Genomic DNA, 17198 nt, shown 5'->3' on the forward strand with positions numbered 1-17198 from the left:
AACATCTTTGGTTGGTTGCTCCAAATTCTGTGTCTCCTCAGTTTTAATTTCCTCTACTGACCTGGCCATGTCTTTCTGTTTCTTCATGTAGCTTGTAAATTTTTGCTGATGTATAGGTATTTGATTATCTTGATGTGTTTACTCTGAATGTCTGTTTTTCTCTCTTGCCTAGGGTTTTATTCTTGATTAACTTTGTGTTAAAGCTCTTCTTTGACTCTTAGTCCACCTTATTCTAGATTTTAGAATTGTATGCTTTTTACTACTCAGTTGTTTTCAGATCTTCCTCATCTAATTCTGGCCCTGGACATGAGATATGAATTTTTAATATTGCACTTTTTTTGTAATTATTTCACTTCCAGATGAAAGCTTCCTTTCCACTATCCCTTCTCCAGGAATATTGATCTGTTTTATTTGTTTTTGTTTTGCCTTTATAGTTGTTTACACTCCTTTTGTTGTCTCTAGCTGCTTTTGCCTGGAGGGCAAATTCTGGGAGGAAGGTCACTCCTCCAGAAAGTCCAGAGACTTTCCCATGTTAGTCTTTTCCAGCCAAAACGGGTCCAGATACCCATGAAGGGGGTAGAAACCAGTTGCAATATACCCTGCAGAGCAGATCAGGAAGGGTGCCAAAATCCTCTTTGATGACTCTCCAAAAGCGTGCTTTTCTGGCCTGCCCAGAAAGTGCAACCTTTCAGCTAACTCCTCCCCAGCCCTGAGGAAGTGCTGTATCTTTAAATTTCCACTCCTTCCTCCCCGATATGAAACAATGGTTGCCCTTTTTGTCCAGGGTGGGTGGAATCAATAGCTCCGAGTCAGGACCCAGCAATCTGAACTTGCTAATCAAATGCCTTGGATCATTTATCAGCTGTGTGCATCCCTCTGCTTAGGAAATCAGATTTTTATGGTCATTTTTGTCACCAGCAAGCTAGCTAAGGACCAGACCCCAAGGTGGTCTACAGCAAGAGAGAGGGGATGGGTGCTGCCAGCCACTTCACAGAGAAAGCAACTCACTGTTCTTTACACAGTTTATCAGCCTCTTTCTCTTCCTCTTCCCTGGATGCTGTACTGTGTTCTTCTGGGCTCTGGAGTCCCAGAACAGTTATTTCAGATATTCCTACCATTTCATAGTGGTTTTGGTGGAAGAAATGAGTCCTGGACCTCCCTACTATGTTTTCTTCTCCAGAAGTCTCCCTCAGTGTCAAGGTTATATTTGTTCTGAATATAGTAACAGTAGTAGTAATAATAATAATAAATAGCTATTGAGCACTAATTATGGACAATACTATGTGCCAATGCACAGGCTGCACCACAGACCAATTAAACCAAAATCTTTTGTAAGTGGAACCAAGTCATTAATATCAGCCAATGTTGAGAACCACTGCCTTAGGACCTCCATTCCAGTGCAAATCTAAGAAAAAGACCCAGACACATCACAACTCATTTTTATAGACACTATTTGTAAAGTATTTATAAAAATGCAATACCTATGTTATTTTTACAGCCACCTTAAGAATTTATTTTATTATTTTATTTATCATTCAGATAACAGAAATAGACTTATCGCTAAGTAATACAGCTGTAACTACCGTATCACCCTGACACCCTGACTATGGATTTGAGACAGGTATTCAAAGGTTCATATTAAGTGAATATTTGGTAATAGTATAAATGACTCATATTACAATTCTGAGTCAAAATACATCTCCAACTACAAAATATACTATCTATTATCAATAGGGTATAGTCTACCTTCCAGAAAACTGAGAGTGAGGGGAGAAGTCATCAGGAAAGAGCCCATTATTCCCTCAGCCAGGGCCAAATACTCAAAATTAGCTTCACAAGCAGTCCAAGGGCAGCTTTTCATAGGTTCTTCTCTCTGAAACATATAGGCGCAACTATGAGGAGAATGGCTGCAGAAAATCACTCTACAGTGACAGAGTTCATTCTCGGGGGATTAACAAACCGACCAGAGCTCCAGCTGCCCCTCTTCCTGCTCTTCCTAGGGATCTACACCGTCACCATGGTGGGGAACTTGGGCATGATCACGCTAATTCGTCTGAATTCTCAGCTTCACAGCCCCATGTACTTCTTCCTCAGTAACTTGTCCCTTGTAGATTTGTGCTACTCCTCTGTCATTACCCCTAAAATGCTGGTGAACTTTGTGTCAGAGAAGAACATTATCTCCTACGCGGGGTGCATGGTACAACTCTACTTCTTCCTTGTTTTTGTGGTTGCCGAGAGTTACATGCTGACAGTGATGGCCTACGACCGCTACGTTGCCATCTGCAGCCCTTTGCTTTATAACATCATCATGTCCCATCAAGTCTGCTCCCTGCTGGTGGCTGTGGCCTACATCATGGCACTCATGGGCTCAGTAATAGCAACTATCCTCATGTTAAAGCTGTCCTATTGTGAGGTCTTCATCAGTCACTACTTCTGTGACATCCTCCCTCTCATGAAGCTCTCCTGCACTAGCACCTACGATGTCCAGATGGTAGTTTTCTTTTTGGCTGGATTTGATATATTAGTCACCAGTTTAACAATCTTTGTTTCCTATGCCTTCGTTTTCTCCAGCATTCTCCACATAAGTACAACAGAGGGCAGGTCCAAAGCCTTCAGCACCTGCAGCTCCCACCTGGCAGCTGTGGGAATGTTCTATGGCTCTACTGCTTTCATGTACTTAAAGCCCTCCACGGCCAGTTCCCTGGCCCAGGAGAACGTGGCCTCCGTGTTCTACACCACAGTGATCCCCATGCTGAACCCCCTGATCTACAGCCTTAGGAACAAAGAGGTCAAGGCTGCCATGCAGAAAAAACTCTGGAGAAAATAATTTTGATGCAAAGGTTCTTATTCTTTCCAATTTTAAATGTAAGCTGTTGTAAATGTCAGAAAGAAGCCCTCTGAATGTGGGCCCAACCAACTCTACATAGTCCCTCTTCCTTCTCTCCCTCTCCTCTCTCTTTGACACTGAAACTAGCTCATTTCTCAGGATCTGTTTTCTCTCCTGAACTTTTTGGCATTTATTAACTTAATTGAATTTAACATAAACTTTAAAATTTCAACCTTGAGTTTGTGAGACATTCATTGTTTTATTACCTTCTATAGATAAAATATTAATCATGTTCTTACTTTTTGTTCTTGGGAACACACACAACAAACAGAAGTGGATTTCAAAGTCACCAAGAAGTGAAACACAGTCTCCTCTCTCACTCCTCTCTATTTATTCTTGCCCAAGAACTTCTACCTGATCTCTTTATTCAAATGCATTAAAAAATAATAATAATAGCAGCTAATACTTTTTGTATGCTTACTATAAGCCAGGCAGTCTTCTTAGTGCTCCATATATATTATTTCATTTATATTTCACTATACCTCAAGTATTCCTCACTAGAGGTACTATTTTTATCCCCATTATTGTCATTTGGTTTAATACCTCACTCAGGGTTATGCAGCTGGTAAACAAACAACACTGGGATTCAAACCCAAGGCTGGATGGCTCCAGGGCCCACACTCTAGGTTATCACATTATCCCCCTCACTTTAGGCTGTCTCAGGACTGCCTATTGATCCTCACCTAATTAAGTCCTTCCACTTTCAAATGACTCCTAAAATTAACTCAAATCACATCCTTTATCATTGACCAACCTTTGTTTTTTTAAAGGCTTCCTCAAGTTGACTAAAAAGATTATACTGTCATCATCAAGTCGACTTAGTTTGCTTGGGACTTTCCCAGTTTTAGCACTGAAATCCCTGTCTCAGGAAACCCCTCATCCCCAGGCAGCCCAGGAATGTTAGTTATCCTGGATCAAACATTGTTGCAAAATCCTTTGCCAACATCACTCAGAAAATCCAATCATCTTGGGACATAATTTCTTTTCCTTACACTTATAGTTATATAACGATACACATTTTAGACTCAGCAACCTTATAGTGAAAAAGATTTTTGGGCCCAATATTGTATCAGTCAGTGGTTCATTATGGGAAATAGAAATTATTCCAAGTTTCTCAAGCAGAAAGAGATTTAATATAGGGAATTACATGCTTACACATTTTTGAATGATTAACGAGGAAGAAGGACTTTGAGTCCCCTTTAGTCTACTGAGTCCAAAGCAATTCCAGAATAGATATGACCTAGAAGTCCGGGAGCTCCTGCTTTTACTGTCACTATTGCCACCAAGAAAAATGCCAATAAACTGGCAAATAAAAAACAGTACTGGGAAGCGAACTTGGCCTAGTGGTTAGGGCGTCCATCTACCACATGGGAGGTCCACGGTTCAAACCCTGGACCTCCTTGACCCATGTGGAGCTGGCCCACGTGCAGTGCTAACGCACGCAAGGAGTGCCGTGCCACACAGGAGTGTCCCTGCGTAGGAGAGCTCCATGCACAAGGAGTGCGCCCCATAAGGAGAGCTGCCCAGCACAAAAGAAAGTTCAGCCTGCCCAAGAATGGCGTCACACATACAGAGAGCTGACACAACAAGATGACGCAACAAAAAGAAACACAGATTCCTGTGCTGCTGACAACAACAAAAGTGGACAAAGAAGAACACGCAGCAAATAGACACAGAGAACAGAAAACGGGGGGGGGGGGGGGCGGTGGGGGGTGGATAAAAATAAAATAAATAAATCTTAAAAAAAAACAAAACAGTACTATAGGATATCATTCAAAACCAGAGCATCTATAGAAGGATTATCTGGGAACTTGTTAGAAATGAAAACTTTCAGCCTCATCCAGATCTACTGAATAATGGGGTGGGGTCTACTATCTGCTTTTTAAGAAACCCTCAGGTGATTCTGACACACACTCTCACCTTCTGAGTCTCACACAATTACTGGAAACTAATTCACATACAGAACCCTACATGGATGGGAATCTGAAAATTGTAAATTTCAGCCTCTTAACGCTCTGACCAGAGAGACAGTGGGACTGATATTGAGAGGCATTCCAAAGTAGCTACTTTACTCATTTCCTCCTGACCTTTCTCTAGCAAGAGCTGCAATCTCGACCATTAAAGATCCCTTCTATTCTGAAAATAATGTAGGAAATCATCTTTTCAATATAAAGATGAGAAACCAAAAAGAAAAATTTGGTAAATTTGATTACATCAAGTATTAGAATTTTTGTCCATACAGGAGATCAGAGGTAAAGTTAATAAAAATATAATAGAATTGGAGAAGATACCTAACTAGCTCATATAATGCATCAAGAAAAAGACATCATCATGAACAGGGGAAAATGGTCAGAATATAGAGAACAGACAATTTGCAGAAAAGAAAACCTGAAGTGCCCCCGAGCACATCAAGCGCCCCAAGCTCACTCATTACTAATCAAAGAAGTGCAAATTAAAATAACAATTATATATCTCTTTACAACTATAAAACTGACAAAAATTTAAAATCTGGATAGTGTTAAGTGTTGCTGAGGATGTGGTGATTGAAGAAACTTCATGCATGGAGAGCATTCTGAAGAACAATAAGATATTACTTAGGAAAAATAAGTAAATGCATCTGTAAGACCTAGCAATTCTAGTCTTGGGTATATATGCTGAAACAATTCTCCCCAGGCTCATATGAGGGTATATACAAAGAGGCTCATTGTAACATTATTAGCAGTGGTGACAAATTAGAGAAAAAATGAGGAGCAAAGTATTAGCTATAAGCATCATGGATGGACATTACAGTCATAGCAATGAGTAAGAAAAGAAAGATTATGAGATACAAAGCATATTGTTTATGTATAAAAAAATACAAGCATACAAACCGACAAAAGCATATTTAGAAAAAAATAACATTAAACACTTAGGCAGGTTAAAATGCTGGTCTGGAGAGATAAGATGCATGAAAATGGGATTAAAAGAAAAGAAATGGAAATAAAATTCCTTTTCTTAGGTCCACCTCCATTTCTTTATCTCTCAACACACCTAAGAATTCCTAGTTACAGGGAGGCACTGAACTATTGACTAGAGAAGCAAGCAGGCCAGCCCTTAATATTTGTGGGGCCTGCAAAAAAGTTACAAATAAAGCCACACATACCAAATATCTGAATATAAAAAAGTTATGAATCAAGTTAACAAAATGTTAAATATTTTCCTTCATCCTACCTTCTCAAATAAACTGTCATAACAAGCAGCAAGATAGGTGCAAATTTAGAAGTCTCAGAATTCTGATTTCCATGTCAGAATGTAGTAGTAGGAGAAGCTCCTTGGCTCCTGACCCCCTGCCCACAGCCACAGCCATAGCTTGTCCCTTTCCATGTCTGAGGAGACCTCACACATATACACATAGGAACATCCTCATATCCAAGTTCTGTACACATCCCTTGCAGAGAGCTGCCCCCCAGGACATCTTGGTCTAGGGGTGAACAACCGGTATTGTGGTCTGCCCCTAGAATGATGAGCCAGAGCAGAGTCTGTAATTAGGCACAGGTTAATTTAGGCAGGGAATTCTGGTACCCCAAACACTGGAAGCAAAGTCTAGAAGCAAGTGCATGGGCTCTGGCACGGTACATCCTCTCGGTCCTAGGTACTATTCACTCTACATGGAGATGCACAATGAGAGGAGGGTCAGATCAGGGCAGAGGATAGGGGCACCACTCACCCAGGCTAAGACAGCTACAAGAGAGAGAGGTGACCTCTGCCCATGTATTTGTCCCTAGCAGCTACTCCTCTTCCCACACTGGCTAATCCCAGTGGGGAATGACATGCAATGTTTGTCCCTCACATTACAATTTACAAAGCACCAAGAGCAAGCAATCCTCACAACCTTATGACGTCATCCATAAGACATTTTATAGAGATGAGAACTGGGGCATAGTGACTTGTCCAAAGTCACACAGTGAGAAATTGGCACCAACATTCCACATCTTGTGACTGCAGATTGCTTTTTTTTCAAAGTTCACACCCTTTCCGCGTCTATACTCTGTCATGCATTCTGTCACTTCTCAGAAGAACCTAATGTAATTGAAACACCTTGGGACTAGTCCAGGATGAGGCCATGGAGAGGATGGACTTTAGCATTAGGTACACAGCACTTTCGAAAAAGGAACCACAGTTCAGAGCCTAATCCTTCCTTAGGGCAAAGAATAAAATGCAGTTGTAAATCATCTCAGATAGAGGTGGGGGGCTCAATTCTGATCCTAAACTACAAAATGAGAGCTTTCAACCTGCTTATGCAAATTTCATTTAAATTCCACCACAATGACATGGGGTCTCTGGCCCCACAGCACTTCCTTTCCCCATCACCTTGCAGAAAGTGCCTCATTTGGGACAGTTTAACATAAGCCACAGGAACCTAACAGCTCAAAGGACAGTTCCAATGTAAGCAATGAGGCAAGAGCTCTGACTAAAGTTGGACTAGCTTCCAAAAAAAGATCTGAAAAGGCCAAGCTTCCCTCCATTTACCACGGGCCTGGACAGTTATCTACGGAATCATCTCCTGCTCCTAGCATAAATAATCACTCAGAGCCAGTTGCCTAAATACGTCATGCACGCATTCTGCCTGTCTTGGATCTCTGCCTGCTGTCCCTTCTCCATGCTCAGGGGCATATTGCTGCTTGTACACAAGCTCCCAGAAGCCCTGCTGCCAGACCAGATGGTCAGCTTCACAGTGGGCTCCCCCTGTCACTCACGTCCCTGGCCCAAAAGTTATCCTCTAGTGTGTTGCTGCCCCTATTCAGGTGGGGAGGCTCCATTAGTTTAATCCACTCTGTGCATGGGATTTGGAGTAAGAAATCTCCAAATATCATAAAAATGACCATGTTTTATTATTTGGGGCTGGACTGGATTAACCAAGAGTCAGATGAAGCATGTGCTTAGGCACCAGAAAATTAGACACTCTGCCTATTTGGAAAAATTAGCTTTGGAAAACATCTTCACAATTTTGCAATTAAAAAATGTGGAAGGAAACCACTTTAATTTCAGGATCTGTATAATGTTTGTGCTGTTTTCAAATTAAATTTTTTCTTTGAATTTCATGACTGAGGGAGACTGGCCACTATAAAATTTTCAGGACCTAGGACACCAATATATTTGAGATAGGTTGTCTACTAGTGACAGATCAGTGGTTCTCAAAATACGACCTACACCATAATGACTAGGGAGTTTGATAAGGCAAAGTGCTACTATGCCCCACCCTGAAGTTTCTGAATTATTAAGCCTGGAGGTAGGATTGAGAACTTGCATTTCTAACACACGCTGATGCTGCTACACTCAACACCATGCCTTTGGATGAAGGTGTCCACGTAGGCCACTTTATCAGGATCAGTAATTATATTTTTAAGTTGGTAAATTTTACCAGGAACCCCTCCAATCTCCTAATTTAAAGGAGCAAGGAATATGGTCATAATAAGGGGGACTGGCTCCAACATTCTAAGAACCCAGCAGTGGAAAAAAGTATAAGGGCATCACATTATTAGCACACAGATTTACACTTTTTTATTATTTTTTTATTGTCTTTTTTTTAAAGATACATAGAACACACAAAATGTTACATTAAAAAATATAAGAGGTTCCCATATACTCCACACCCCACCCACCCGCACTCCTCCCACATCAACAACCTCTTTCATCAGGGCAGCACATTCATTGAGAGTAGGAGTTATAACTCTGCTGAGGCACAGGGCCCAGCTGGCACATGTAAAGTCCAGAGATTCAAGTCACCTGAGCATACACCAACCCCAGCGCCAACCACAGTTTCAGTAAAAGTGACAGAAGAGGCATGTGTAGAGAGGTCACATCTGAGTCCAACTCCACCACACTCAGGAGCACAAATTCCAAACGAGGGCCTACTGGCAAAGCACAGAACTCCAGAGCCATCTGCCATAACCATAGGACTTGAGTATCTCTGTACCCTCAGGAGCACCACTACCTGTTGTATCTATTTTGGCTCAGACTTAGACTTAATCCCAATCTTTTCGACAGAGAACTTCCCCATTTCTCTATCACCTAACAGGTATCCTTAGTATATAAGAAGTAGATAATATTTCCACTGTACAGATAAATAAACTGAGATTAATAAGTGAGAAATAACTCAATCTTTGGGGTTCATAAGAACCAGAGCATAACACATACATCTAGCATATCTTAAAAGATCATATTTTTTTAAAGGCAAATGTGGCAATTTTAGCTTCCTAGTGCTCCCATTAGAAATTACCACAAACTGGGTGACTTAAAACAAGAGAAATTTATTCTCACATAGTGTAGAATGCTAGAAGTTCAAAATCAAGGGATCAACAAGGTCAGGTCCTTCTGGAGGCTCTAAGACAGAATCCATCCCATGACTCTCTCCTAGCTTTTGGTGGTTTCTGACAATTCTTGGCATGTCTTGGTCTGTAGATATATCACGCCAATCTCTGCCTTCATCTTCACATAACCTTCTCTGTGTTTCTCCTCTCTGCCTCTGTATCTCACACATCCTACTTCTTCTTCTTAGAGCACCAGTCATTGGATTTGGGGTCCATCCCAATCCAGGATGATTTCCTCTTAAAATCCTTAATCCAATTACATCTGCAAAAACCTTATTCCAAACAAGGTCATATTCCAAGGTTCTGTGTGGAAAGAAATTTGTGGGGGACACTACTACGCCCTTTTGCAACAGCTAAGGTTGGAAATTCATATAAAATGCACAAGGCCTAATGGCGAGAATTGTCCTCTTGAGTCTCAGAGAAATGCAATCCTTGTAGCACCATCACCAACTGCAAAGTACAGGGGCTTTTTAGTCAGGCAGATCTAAGTTCAAACTGCCTCTTCATTTACTGCAAAACAAAGATTCACAGGCTGGATACTTATTCTGTAGAGTTAAACATTCTCCAATATCAACCTCCCTTGGGAAAAGTGGATCCCCAAACATGAAACCCACATTGTGGGAAGAGAGGCCCAGATGAGAGAAATGGAGAGAATCTGGCTTTCCTTTTGCAGTCTGGACATTGACAGGTTGACAAGTCCAAATATCATCCTGGATAGTGAGGGTAAATGATGGTCTCTGCCATAACAGCTGGGCACAACACCTGTGGGGTTCCACAAGGTGACACCAATTAAACAATGATTGAACAAGAGAAGCACTCCTCCTTTACTTCCCTTTTGCTACCCTTTACTCTTAGGATGCTCATGTTGGAACTTCCTGACTTTGTTTCAAGATGCACTACAGGGCATCAAGGTTACAATCATTTGTCCATTGTATGGGGAGAGCATCCCTCTAAGGTGAACATGGTGGTGGGTATATATCAAGGAGAAGACCAAGGGGAAGGCATAAGGGAATCTGCAGTACAGTCTGCATCACTTGGTCAAATTGCTTATTCCTATCCACAGAGTCAGCTTCCAGCTCTAAATTTTATTGATTCTTGGGTTATTTTTGCAAGTTATTTTTTCCCCATAATTTCTTCTTCTATGACAGTTTCACCCATTACAAAGAAATAGCCTCTAAAGAGACCCACAGGTTTTATGGTCATGGCAGATGAAGTTCACTGCCATGTCAGTTGGCCCTTCTTTGGAGTTGGTGTTTCTGCGTGATGGAGCTGGACTCAGATGTGACCTCTTTTCACAAGCCTTTCCTGTTACTTTACCAGAATTGTAGTTGGTGCTGGTGTTTAAGATACATCTAGGGGATCTGAATCTCAGGACTGACCATATGATAGCCAGGCCCTGAGCCTCAATAGACGTCAGCTCCTAAACTCTGGTTTATTGGACTTACCCTTCTCAGCTAACATGGAGTTGAAGAATGTCAACCACCACACCATGGAGCCAAGAGTGCCTACAACTGAAAGCAGGAGGATTGCATCCAGTATCCATGTGGAATCTAAGCCCCCTCTTGACATAGATGTGGAACGGACACAACCAATCCAAGGTTGACAGGATGGAGGAATACAGTAAGGATTAGAATGGACTTATTGATATTCTATTCATGAACTATTGTGGTTAGTAATCGAGAAAATGTGGCATTGGTGTGGAAAAAGTGGCCATGGTGGCTGCTGGGTGTGGGGAATGGGAGGAAGAGATGAGATGTGGAGGCATTTTTGGGACTTGGAGTTGTCCTGGGTGGTGCTGCAGGGACAATTACCAGACATTGTAGATCCTCCCATGGCCCACTGGATGGAACGTGGGAGAGTATGGGCTATGATGTGAACCATTGACCATGAGGTATAGCGATGCCCAGAGATGTATTCACCAAATGCAATGGATATGTCATGATGATGGGGGAGAGTGTTGCTGTGGGGGGAGTGGTGGGGGGTGAATGGGGACCTCATATTTTTTGAATGTAATATTTTTAAAAAATGAATTTAAAAAAAAGAAAAAAAAAGAAATAGCCTCAGAAATATGGGATAAAGAAAAATCTCTGTTTATTAGAATAAAAACCAAAAGTCCATTCATTCATTCACTATCAACTGATAGTTCCAGCAATTTAGCAATTTGAATGTTTAGGGGGAAAAAAATGCCCTCCCACTAGAAAACACTGAAAAATGTGGAATAAAAACGCTAAACCATTAAAATGTTGGCTTGTCTAAAAATAACAGTGTTCACAGAAGAAGAAAAAAAGATGAAGCAGCATTCTGACAGTATGGATGAGGATAAAACAAATGTTTGTCCTGGAAATAGCTGTCAATCCTTGGAGACCTAAGGCCTGAATTCTTAAGTGCAAGGAGCTAGACAAAGGACCTGGTATCCAGGCAGGAAGGAACATGGGATTCCAGGCCACCTCACCTCTTCCATTACCCTCATAAATCCATAATCAAAAGGTGAATCCTGAGTGGGCGAACTAGAAAAAACTTACTATTGTAGGGACATGATAAGGATACAGGCCGCTCTGACCCTTGGTCACAGAAAAGAACAGGGAAATTAAAAAGAGAAACACTCTCCCTTGAGAATCACTTGCCACTGACTGCATTCACATGTATATAGAGCTGAAATTCACACTAACTCTATAACTTGTAAAGCACCAATCCAAAAATTTAATATAAAGTGGCCCTTGTGCTACTATGATGAATTAGAAGTATGATAAGTATGCCTAAGAAAAGTACAGAGTTATATGAAGGCATTTGACTTAGGGCAGCTGAACTGAGTTTCTAAGGTCAGGAATGGCCTCTCTGAAGAAGAGAAATTCAGAGACCTGTGGGAAATGTAGTGGATATATGGCTTTGCAGCATCAGAATACCTTCCTCTCTGGAGGAGCTGTATTTGTGTGAGCTTAGTTGAGATTTACCCACTGGTATGGTCAGACACTTGTTCCCCAGAACTCTGGAATTACCTCAGGATCACATTACCCAACTTCAGCCAATCAGATGCAGCACTTTGCTTCTGGAACAAGTGGTAAGAAGAATCCAGGACAATCTAGAAATCATACGGGCCAAGACAAAGATAAAGTTTTCTAGAAACCAGCTCCAGCGTGTGGTATCCCGGGACCAGAGCAAAAAAAAAAAAAAAAAACAAAAAACAGTCTCTACCTAGACTGTGCCCTTAGTGTGACAGTAGCTATCTGCACAAAGATTAAACTATATCCCATTTTACAAGGGAAAGGTTAAGAGGACAAAAACTGCTGTCTAGGAATTCAAAAGGAAGCTCAATAACCATCACTGTTCAAATTCAAGAGAAAAATCACAGACATCTCATCAAAGAAAATTAGATACTTTGGTTCCTTAAGATGTTGACAAGACAGATCTTCATGAGCCTCATCCTGATGAAAGACACTGTGGGTCATTTTTGCTAAACCAAATCCAGGAGAGATAAATGGTTTTCCAAAGAAAATAATAAACAGGGATTAAGTATAATTTGCAGATGCTAAAGATTGGACCTAGCTGCAGAATTGGGAAATGAAGAGAATGAAGAGAATGAAAACAAAAAGATTAAGACAATGAAATTGAATACTACAATGGAAATTACTATGTCAACGAAATCCACATGCTTGTGCCAAAGATGCTTATTCAGGGGCTGGAAGAGAGAGGCTATTTTATGCAAGTGAAGACTGAAGCTACTGTGATCACAAAAGGGCAGTCAGCCCGGGCCCTCTGACAAATGAACCATCATCAGGAAGCACTCCTGAGGGGTCAGGGCCTCGTAGTGACAAAAGGGCCAGTGGTATCAAAGTGATTACTAATGGCAAACAAGCGGGAATAAGCTGAGTCACTGACATCACATGGATGATGGAGTTATTCTTTCACAAGGCTCATTATGATTTTGACACAGTAGAAGAAACCTATGTAATAAAAACTAAATATGGAGGTGTGGAAGTGAGAATCAAGCCCATTTAGGGTGACCAAAAAAACGAAGAGGAGAAGGAAGGAGCTCTGGTCTACCCGTCAACCTAGCAGGAATATAGTAGTCACTGATAAACCATTTTCCACAGCCAATCTCTTCTGAGGACTCATCTCTGGGGCTAGGAAAGAAGAATTATATAAGAGACAGAATTAGTTCTTTGAGTCCAGAATAAGAATTTCTATTACTGTAACATGAAAATCTTTAGTCTTGATGGAAGAGAATATGAGTGATGTAGGAATGTCTATCACTTTCTGCCACTTTTGACATGTTTCTCTACCCTCTCCTTTCAAATCCAAACACAGAGTTGAAAAGTGTCTAAAGCAGGAGAATTTAACCTTTTTTGTTCCACAGACCCCTTTGCCAGTCAGGTGAAAATCAGGGACCCCTTATTAAGTCCACACGATGGCAGTTTTTAAAACATTCAGTTCCCAGGGCTTTGTGTTAGGAAAAGGACACGAAGAGATAGAAGATGCAGCCACTCTCCCTTGTCTGCCTGGTGACACCTGAGCAGAATCTTACAGTCCTTTTTCTCCCTTTTCTAGAAGGAAAATAGCTTAGGTGATGTAAAAGGGAACTGTTCTGAGCCTACAGCCTTCTATTCATTGTTATACTAGAAAATAAAAGTCTAGTTCCTTTGTCTCTAAGTTTCTTGACAGCACTGAGCCTAAAGTTATAATGTCTTAATAAGGCAGTGCCCTAATATTCTTCTCCAGTTGAAAGAAGGAAATGTTTTCTGTCGACAGCACTGTAACGATAAGATAATATTTTTTAAGTTTTTTTCTTTTATAGCGGCCATAAAACTTTTTCTTTATAGATGTTCACATTCCAAATTTGCAACTATAACTATGAATTGCTTCCAGAGTTTGACTAGAAACCCAGAGAAGAAAGGACCCTCAGATATTCTCCCAAGGAGGAGTTACACCTGGAAACAAGAAGCTTTGCTCATCGTGTTCATATGTGAAGAACTCTTTGACTACTCTCATGCACAATTTCATGTAATTCCTGGTCTTCTTACGCTGGAAGAATACGAGTTAGATGTCTAATCTATACTTCCCTCAATAAATATGAAAGGATTGAGAATTTAGAGTGCATGTGCTCTAAACACAAAGGATTATATTAGAAATAAATATCAAAACATACCTGATGACTTCTGGGAAGATGGAAGATTATAGAGGCAGAGGGATCACTTTCTCCCAGAAAAAAATAGCTAGAGGACAGGCAGAGACAGTCTGGAGGGCTGCTCTGGGGCTCAGGACTGAGGGGAAGATGAGACACCACCCAGAAGTGAGAGGGACAAAGGAAAGGAGTCTCAGCTGGCTGAAAAATCCTGTGAGCAGAGCAGCAAAAGCAACAATGGGCACCCATCTGCCCACCTATGGAGTAAATAGCAGTCTGTGGACTGTGGCAGCTGTGAAATGCACTGACTACAGACTGAGAGAGTTGCAAGGGTCCTCTTCCCTAAGTAAGGGGAGAGGGAAGGACACAGCCTACAGCAAATTCAGATTTTTGACCAGCAAACTTGATCTGCTGCATTGGAGGAGTCTCACATTTACAAGCCGGCTGGGTGGACCACAACGTTATTTGCACTGAGAGCAGGCAGGGAGCTAAAGATAATTTGCCTTCTCAAACATCCTCCTACTGCCTGGACTGGTTGCTAAGATGGCAAAGGGAGGGAGGGTATGGCTGGCCAAAGGTAGAGAAAGTTTGTTTGTGAGGCTTGGCCAACCCTGAGGATATTGCTTCTGAATGCATGAGGAGTTATTCTTTTTTTAATTTTTTTTTGAAATAGTCATCTTTGTGGCAAAATCATTTTTGAGCTCTTCTGGATTTAAGAAAGTGCTAGAGAATCTAATCAGTTTTATTACCAAGAATATTGAGAAGTTGATAGGTCCTTTAGAAATAAGCACCCCATATTTTCCTATTTGTAAACAACTCATCTCTCAGAAATTGGCTTAGCTAAGAAAAATGTGACAAACATTATTCAAATTGTTCCTCCCTATTTTAAAATTTCTAATTCACTTTAACAGAATATATTCTTTCTTCTGTCTTTTCTCAGAGGAGATCTTCATCTTCTTTGATACATTTTTTTCTTTTCCTTTCCTTCTTTATTTTTTTTAAATATTACATTCAAAAAATATAAGGTCCCCATATACCCCCTACCCCCCCTCACCCCACTCCTCCCACATCAACAACCTCTTTCATCATTGTGGCACATTCATTGCATTTGGTGAATACATTTTGGAGCACTGCTGCACCACATGGACAGTGGTTTAAGTTGTAGTTTACACTCTCCCCCAGTCCACCCAGTGAGCCATGCAGGACATTGGTTGGAGACCCATACAATGAGAGTGAAGGTATACTCACATCCTGGGGAGGACTGATATTCTCAAAAAGAGGGAATTGTGTCTCTCGAGAGAATTGGTGGCTCTCAATGGGTTAGGGCAATCGAGTATGTCAAGCTCTCAACATTGTTGCAAATATCTGTCTATATGGTCTTTCAAGTAATGAACATTGATTGTCACTGTGGGTGCTGTGGGGAGAGGGAAAGATGTATTGAATAGATGGAATCAGTGTAACTGTGGGGCAATGGAAGTGTTCCACAAGATCATTCAATGATGGATATAGGACATGTTAAATTGCACCAAAAATGTATAGAAGTCTATAGGCTAAAATGTAAACCATAATGTAAAACATAAGATAACTAAAAATTTAGAAAATTGTATATTATGAAATATAAACCATAATGTAAACCCAAATGGAACCATGTTTGAAAGCTATTGTTTCAATATCTGTGCATCAGCTGCAGCAAATATAATGTGAACATGTAAAAAGATCATTGCTGGGGAAGGGACAAAGAGTTTGATGTTGGATATGTGGGAGTACTGTATATTGTTATGTGAATTACTGTGATCTAAAACTTTTGTGAAGATAAAGTTAATAAGTAGAAGAGAAATAAAAAGAAAGGATGTAGACACTGAGGAAAAAATGGAAGAAATTGCCTTGCCACTGTACATACAAGGCAACGGCAAAACATCAAAAACAAAGCTTTTTCATTTTTTATTTTTTGATACCCCAATTTATTTTTACTTTATTTTTCTAAATTAGTATGTATTCTATATCTAACCTTTAAACCCATCACTATATTCCATTTTACTCTTAATGGAACCTGGCAATATATTAGGCCTCATTTTTAGAAGTTTCAGACCACAGATGAGGAGTTACTCTGAATGCATCCCCCCATAGCACCTGGAGTCTAAGCTGAGAGGTCTACCAAAGAGCACCATCTGCTGGCAAGACCAGAAAAGTGCACAAAAAAGGAAAAGTGATAATAAAAAAATGAGGTCCTGATAGGAGCAGTTAAACAGGGGCAATACTAAATATCTAGAACAAGTTGAACCAAGAGTCAAAGAATAGTGGTAGCACAGCAACTTAACAGTAAATCCCTAGGGAAGAGAGGGAACTTGAACATCAGAGTAACTCAGTATGAGAATCAGATGCCTAGACATCAGCAAACAATTACAAGCCATACAAAGAAAAAGGAAGATATGACACAGGCAAAGGAACAAATCAAAGCTCCAGACAGGACACAGATCCATGAGGCTCATACAAATCTCTTTGTATGGAGTTGAAAGATGATATGGCTAAAGAAATTAAAAAAACATTAAGAAGACACTGAGTGGGAAGTGGGCATGGCTCAACTGATAGAGCTTCTGCCTACCATATGGAGGGTCCAGGGTTCAATACCCAGGGCCTCCTGACCTGTGTGGTAAGTTGGCCCATGTGCAGTGCTGCTGTGTGCAAAGAGTGCCATGCCCCACATACCAGAAGTGCACCCTGCATGAAACCTGCTCCACATGAAAAAAGCACAGCCTGCCCAGGAGTGGTGCTGCACACACAGAAAGCTGATGCAGCAAGATGACAGAACAAAAAGAGATGAAGCTTCCTGGTGCCACCTGAT

At 40.9% G+C, this 17198-nt stretch overlaps 1 protein-coding gene across 1 annotated transcript; it reads left to right on the plus strand.

Moving 5' to 3' along the window:
* The first annotated feature begins 1903 nt into the window (after positions 1 to 1903).
* On the plus strand, positions 1904 to 2827 carry LOC101426932 (olfactory receptor 8A1-like). The gene has a single exon (XM_004469280.3). It carries the CDS (start codon positions 1904 to 1906, stop codon positions 2825 to 2827), a length of 924 nt encoding a protein of 307 aa, XP_004469337.3.
* Positions 2828 to 17198: the final 14371 nt, after the last annotated feature.

Source organism: Dasypus novemcinctus, chromosome 27 (assembly GCF_030445035.2).
Source record: "Dasypus novemcinctus isolate mDasNov1 chromosome 27, mDasNov1.1.hap2, whole genome shotgun sequence".
NCBI lineage: Eukaryota > Metazoa > Chordata > Mammalia > Cingulata > Dasypodidae > Dasypus > Dasypus novemcinctus.